This window comes from Telmatherina bonti, assembly GCF_933228915.1.
Source record: "Telmatherina bonti genome assembly, chromosome: 9".
Taxonomy (NCBI): Eukaryota; Metazoa; Chordata; class Actinopteri; order Atheriniformes; family Telmatherinidae; genus Telmatherina; species Telmatherina bonti.
The window spans coordinates 38,011,844-38,019,411 of NC_136627.1; the positions used below are offsets into that span (position 1 = coordinate 38,011,844).

Sequence of the window (7,568 nt, forward strand, 5' to 3'; positions counted from 1 at the left end):
ATATATATATATGTATATATATATATATATATATATATATATATATATATATATATATATATATATATATATATATATATATATATATTGTAGCGGAATAGCCTCTACAAATTATGAATTTATTAATTACCTCGGAGCACCACTCATCACCTTTAATTAACTTAAAATTCAGGCGGATGAGACACCTGAAATAAACTCAATTCAATAAACAGTCTCACTTCAAGGAGTAAATCCTAAGAACGAATGAACCAGAAATCGTGCATTCAGAAATTATGACAATAACGGATGAATTGATTATACATATTTATTTACAATGATGGTAAACATACAGCAGTGAAAATGAACAATGATGGAGAGATGTTATTGGTGAGATGGTATGATGAATTTATCAACATGGAATTTCATTTATAACATTAATAAAGAACGCTGAGATTAATTAAATGAGATGGAGGCAGGAAGAAACTGGTTGGAATTAAGCAAATAAATCGGGATGATTATCTTACTTAAATCTTTGATAAGAACGTGTTCAATAATTCTAAATTTGGATAGGAATTCGAATTTAATTATTTAATTAAAATTTGATGTACTGGTTTGGGACATCACAAATGTCAGAGCGCTATCAGATCCTACTTTGAACGCTGAATCCGGAGTGTGGGTCGAAGCGGGTGGTTGGTCCCCTATTCGGCGCGTTTCCGGGGGAATTGGATCCCTGGAGCGTCAGAAGATGTAGGTCTACGCAGCTACTCTGGCCTTCTGGGTCCGTTCAGCGGAGTTCCAGAGCGGTGTGATGATGATCCAGATTGTCCCAAAAATAGATAGTTCCAGATTTTACGTGTAAAGACGTAATGGAAAAAGTTGGAGCTACGGTTCTAGTTAATTACTGATCTCGGGAAAAATACTGGTTACAAATAAACACTTGTTGTACTTTCTCCCGTTCGGAAGAACGGAGAGGTAAAAACTTATAATGAAATAACAAAAAGAAAAAAAAGACGAAAGGCTAAAGAACTAAACAGGACAAAAGAAAAGCAGAAACTTTAAGAGGAGACGAAAAAGTAAAGAAAACTCAGGAGGAGAAAAAGCTCCGGAAGTTGGTCTGCCAGTCTAATTTAAACAGACCCGCCTTTCGAACTTCCAGCCAATCATGAGTTGCTTCTGTCAGAGGCTGACCAACCTTATCCAATCAGGTCAGCTCTAGTTCCTTCCCTCTGCATCTCATTAATGTGAACAGGATACTTTCAACTCCTTGCTTTGTCTGCCGCAATACACATCAAATCACATTCTTTCAGAGTTATGCAGATTCCTCGTTTGCTGGCGAAGGAAAGCATTTTATAGTATTACTTTCACACATGAAAAGATTGGCTACATGTAATTTTTATTAAAGGTGGATTAATTAATTGTCATGACTCGTCCTCATTGGGTGATCCTAAAAAAAGAAAACACATTTTATTCATTCATATTAGTAGCTTAAGAGAAGTCTGAAGCTTGGAAAACATAATCAACAATTATTTACTGCAGTGTTCATGATTAATGTGTGTGTGTGATCAGTTCAAAGAATTAAATTACATATCAAGATAAAATAATGGAAAAGAAGAAATTCAACCAAACAATTAACCACAGTCTTTTAGACTAAGTTAGATCAGTTCCTTCAATTGGGGAAAGAAGTTTGGATTCCTTCTGTCTCCTTCTCCGTCAAGTTGTTGGTCTGACTGGCGCCATGGAGTCTCGTCTTTTGGCTTAGAAGTGTCATTTCTGACAAGAACCAGGGTTCGGTCAGATGCGACTCTCGGCATCTCCCCCGACCTGCGACCATAAATTGTTAGATGTGCTTTAATCCTTCGTGTTGACACAGCTGCATTCTGTAGGGAGTAAAGGTGTAAATCTCGGGGTGTATATATATATATATATATATATATATATATATATATATATATATATATATATATATATATATATATATATATAAAACCCCAAAGTTCCCTTTGACCACTGGGTTTGGGCTTTGTCTTCGTGGGCTCCACAGCAACCGGTCCAAGTGCGCCATGGTCAGACAGTGGAAGCAGTGACCCAACAGCCAGAATATTCCAAAGTAGCAGGTCCACTACAAAAGTCCATCCGTCCATCTCCTTAACTACCAAAGATCCTGTCTTCAGGATTTTGACCCGCTTTACTTAAAGTTTGGATTTCTGCCTGTTAGCATGGCCACGATGGTACTGACTGTTTAGGATAAACGAGGGGTTTTAACACCAAAATGATTAAAAGTTACAGTTTGGAGGGAGGGAAAATGCAACGTCCCCTTCATCACTGCTATTTTAAAGTCTGTTCTTCATAAGAATTTGATCATTTCACTAACAACATTAGCTGCTGGGTGTTTGCTTCTAGCAGAGTCTGAGTGGTCTGGCCTGACATGGATGCAGCAGATTTCCCCTCACCTCCAGAGAAACAAACAGGTACAACACATCTACACCATCATGCTGAACGTTATTTAGTTATATAGCTGAAGCAACAGTAGCATGTCTGGTATCTCATACAGTTAGCATTGCTGGAGCTGGACCTGACTCACATGCTTTAAAATGCTGATGTTTCCAGCTGCAGGACACGCTGCTGCAAAGGGAGGAGGAGCTCGCCAAACTGCAGGAGGAGAACAACAAGCTCAGAGAGTTCCTCAGCTCCTCCTTTGTTAGGAACCTTCAGCTGAAAGCAAAGGTTTGTGCGTCTGACAGGAGATCAACCAGCCTGATCGTAAAGGGAAACGTTGAACATAACAGTCAGGTGGCAGATTTGACTTGTCCAACACAACTTCACTTATCAAGAAAAGACTTTGTTGCAGACTTCAGGATGTGTAGCAATAAAAGAAAAATGTCTTGGAAAGTTAGAAGTGTAGAATCAGAGAATATTTTCAACCAAGAAAAAGATGCTTTATTGTAAACATACTTAAGGTAGTTCTTATCATTCTGAATGAAACCTCAGGAAACTGGCAGATTTTCTCTCTAGCTGTGTTTCTATCAGGTTTTGCTAAAAAAAAAAAGCAATATTTCTAAAATTTCAACAAAGTAAAATTGAGATTTGCAGAAGTTTCCATTGAATAGTGTTTATTGCATGAGCCATGATTCTCGTGAAACTTCAGTCGTGGGACCAGATAGTCAGAATGCTAGGTAGCCAGCTTGCCAGGTAGCCTGATGGTTTAGTATTCAGATAGCCTGGTAGCCTGGTAGCCAGGTAACCAAATAGCCATATAGCCTGGTGGACTAGTAACCAAATAGCCAGATAGCTAGGTAGCCAGCTTGACAGGAAGCCAGATGGCTTGGTATTCCAATAGCCAGGTAGCCTGGTGGCCTGGTAACCAAACAGCCAGATAGCTAGGTAGCCAGCTTGCCAGGTAGCCTAATGGTTTAGTATTCAGATAGCCAGATAGCCTGGTGGACTAGTAACCAAATAGCCAGATAGCCTGGTGGCCTGGTAACCAAATAGCCAGATAGACTGGTGGACTAGTAACCAAATAGCCAGATAGCCTGGTGGACTAGTAACCAAATAGCCTGGTGAACTAGTAACCAAATAGCCAGATAGCCTGGTAGACTAGTAACCAAATAGCCAGATAGCCTGGTGGACTAGTAACCAAATAGCCAGATAGCCTGGTGGACTAGTAACCAAATAGCCAGATAGCCTGGTAGACTAGTAACAAAATAGCCAGATAGCTAGGTAGCCAGCTTGCCAGGAAGCCTAATGGTTTAGTATTCAGATAGCCAGATAGCCTGGTGGCCTGGTAACCAAATAGCCAGATAGCCTGGTGGCCTGGTAACCAAATAGCCAGATAGCCTGGTGACCTGGTAACCAAATAGCCAGATAGCCTTGTGGCCTGGTAACCAAATAGCCAGATAGCCTGGTGGACTAGGAACCAAATAGCCAGATAGCCTGGTGGCCTGGTAACCAAATAGCCAGATAGCCTGGTGGACTAGGAACCAAATAGCCAGATAGCCTGGTGGATTAGTAACCAAATAGCCAGATAGCCTGGTAGACTAGTAACAAAATAGCCAGATAGCCTGGTGAACTGGTAACCAATTAGCCAGTTAGCCTGGTGGACTAGTAACCAAATAGCCAGATAGCCTGGTGGACTAGTAATCAAATAGCCAGATAGCCTGGTGGACTAGGAACCAAATAGCCAGATAGCCTGGTGGCCTGGTAACCAAATAGCCAGATAGCCTGGTGGACTAGTAACCAAATAGCCAGATAGCCTTGTGGCCTAGTAACCAAATAGCCAGATAGCCTGGTGGACTAGTAACAAAATAGCCAGATAGCCTGGTGGACTAGGAACCAAATAGCCAGATAGCCTGGTGGACTAGTAACAAAATAGCCAGATAGCCTGGTGGACTAGGAACCAAATAGCCAGATAGCCTGGTGGACTAGTAACAAAATATCCAGATAGCCTGGTGGACTAGTAACCAAATAGCCAGATAGCCTGGTGGACTAGTAACAAAATAGCCAGATAGCCTGGTGGACTAGTAACCAAATAGCCAGATAGCCTGGTGGACTAGTAACCAAATAGCCAGATAGCTTGGTAGACTAGTAACAAAATAGCCAGATAGCCTGGTGGACTAGTAACCAAATAGCCAGATAGCCTGGTGGACTAGTAACAAAATAGCCAGATAGCCTGGTGGACTAGTAACCAAATAGCCAGATAGCCTGGTGGACTAGTAACCAAATAGCCAGATAGCTTGGTAGACTAGTAACAAAATAGCCAGATAGCTTGGTAGACTAGTAACAAAATAGCCAGATAGCCTGGTGGACTAGTAACCAAATAGCCAGATAGCCTGGTGGACTAGTAACAAAATAGCCAGATAGCCTGGTGGACTAGTAACCAAATAGCCAGATAGCCTGGTGGACTAGTAACCAAATAGCCAGATAGCTTGGTAGACTAGTAACAAAATAGCCAGATAGCCTGGTGGACTAGTAACCAAATAGCCAGATAGCCTGGTGGCCTGGTAACCAAATAGCCAGATAGCCTGGTGGCCTGGGTGGCGTGGAAGCTTGATAGCCAAATAGCTAGACAGCCAGGTAACCAGGTAGCCTGGTTACCAGATAGCCAGATAGTCTGTGTAAAGCTGTGTGAGTGTGACGGACTTGCTGAGTGGTTGTAAACAACTTTATGGCAGTTTGTTACTGCCACCAAACGGTGTCAAAATGTGGAAGTGAACTCTGACAACCATGGCAATGTAGAAGGCGCATGGAAGCATGAGGCCAACAATGTATAAACACATTTAAAGGTCCATATCTGTTCCCTTACGTACCTAAATGCGATGTCTGCTTCATACGTTGTCACACATCTCTGTCTTCATACTTCCATGTGTCTTTTATGTTGCCATGGTTGTTAAATCAGTTCATCCACTAGGGGGCAGTGCTGACTTCAGAATTTAAATCTACGTTCTTACACTGATTGGTAGCAGCAATGCACTGCTATAAAGTTGTTTACAACTGTCTGAAAATACCAGAAGTTGCACACCATTATGTTTTATGCTGTTTTCAGCTTCTTATTCAGGTGCTTTTTATTTTAAAGTTTCTGCATTGTCTCCTCCTGTTCCTCTTTTCTTGTCTGGTTTGTTCCTTTCTCTGGTTGTGTGTCAGCTATGCAACTCAACACAGCCCCTAGTGGTTAACGTGGTATTTTTTAGCATTCTGCGGCAAGTGACAGATAGCTAAGCTCTTTAGAAATTAACCAAATTAAATTATGAGCGTAACCAACCCAGGAAACGGATAAAACTGCAGTCTATCCAGTTTCTGTGTCCAGCATAAATGAGCCTTAATTCAGATGTACCTATTTACATATGTAAAGTAGCATAGATGAGCCTTAATCCAGCATCATCTTAATACTTTCTTCCCCACCTCTTGCCAAATGGAAAAGTCAGTATGATGTCAAGGCTCCTCTTATCTTGTTCTCTGTCCCTTTCTCTATTTCTTTGATGATGCATTTTTGGATTTACTCGAAGAATCAGCCATAATGTGCATTTAAAAAGGTCCAGCGTGTTGATATCCAGTTCCTGCTGTGTGATGCAGTGCATGAAGCAAAACTCAGCTATTCCAGGCTGGAACCCAAATGAATGAAATGTTCCAGACAGCAGACATGTTTGGGAATAATCTGGGCTACTTTCCATACTAATGGAAACTTACTGGAGAGTATGATGTGTCAGCAGGGTCTGGGAAGCCTTCCTTAAGTCATTTCCATGTGGGCCAGATGTCATGGTCACTTCTAGCAACACTGTACGTAAAGGTAGAATTTGGGCCAAACATGTTTGCGATCTGGGATGGTTTTTGAACCCTGGAACGCTGCAACAGATCCAAGATGTACATTACAAATAAATGACTGTGCCATCAAAACAAGTTGGAAACAGGTATTTTGAGGATCAGGAAGTTTCATAATGCGACTTTAAGGTTTATTTATAAGTGCATTCAGGTACATTTTGGCTCACTTGAGGCTGATGAATCAATAGATTAGTTTTCTTGGACACGTTTTTTTCCGCAGATTCCTAGCTGTCCTATAAACAAACACCAGCCAATTTAATTAATTTTTTATAAGACTAAATTCTGTTCTTGATTTTCCTTCACAGAAACTAACTGATGGCAGGAAGCTGAAGAGAAACTTCACATATCTCGATGATGAACATTTTCAGGCCACTACTTCCAAACAAATCAGCAAGCGAGTCTGCAGGAACCTCACTGCCGAGTTCTGCTCCAAGTCCTCCGAAAGGTCTGACTGTTCAGAGCCAAACCTGGACTTTTGGGTCTTACGGACTTTGGGACTGAAAGACCAGGACACCATCGATACATCTAATGAATCCTTATCTGAATACAACCTCAGAGGTTTGGTTTACGATGCTTCCACCTCAAGCTCCTCTTCTGGTTGTCCTGATGCCACCTCTACACCATATCATGCCCATGGCTACTGCCAAAGATCCACACCAGACCCAGATTACAGATATACAGAACCGGATAATCCTGCCAAGTCAGCTCAAAACTGCACAACGCCTCCAGGAGATGTTGCTGCCACTACACTGACTGGACATAAGTCTGTTGAAGCTGCGATTGGCAGCTACAACACATCACCTGCCTTTAAACACATCCCGGTGTTGTCTTCAAGTCTGGTTGTGAACCAGTTCTTGACACCTGCTGGTGGCTGCTGCCCAGCGAGTCTGTCAGCAGCATCTCAGCCTGCTGCCATGCTACAGATGCCTTGTAACCGGACAGACTTAGCTTTCAGTATGTCTCTCAGTCCATCCAGCAGCGTCAAAACCCACAGCTTCCCCCAGGGACAAGCCTTCATCCGAAGAGACACTGAGGGTGGCTGGAACTTCACCTGGGTGCCCAGACAAGAATCATAAAAAGAAGATTTGGTATCAGGACAGAATATGAGGGCTGAAGGTCCATAATCAAGCTTGGTGCTGGTCTGGTTTATCTTAAAAGAAGGACAAATAAGACCCTGTAAGAACTTCAGATAAGACCTTAGTTAAGACTTCAGTCTGGAGGACTGATGAATGACATGTTTGCCCGGTTATACCTCCTGAATTCATGTAGATGTTTGA

General features: G+C 41.8%; 1 protein-coding gene across 1 annotated transcript; it reads left to right on the forward strand.

Annotated features, from left to right (window-relative positions):
• Positions 1-2,408: 2,408 nt before the first annotated feature.
• On the forward strand, positions 2,409-7,367 carry gmnc (geminin coiled-coil domain containing; the record flags this gene model as incomplete). The annotated part of the gene is made up of 3 exons (XM_079246092.1): positions 2,409-2,447; positions 2,587-2,703; positions 6,597-7,367. 3 exons carry the CDS (start codon positions 2,409-2,411, stop codon positions 7,365-7,367), a joined length of 927 nt encoding a protein of 308 aa, XP_079102218.1.
• Between the last annotated feature and the right edge of the window lie 201 nt (positions 7,368-7,568).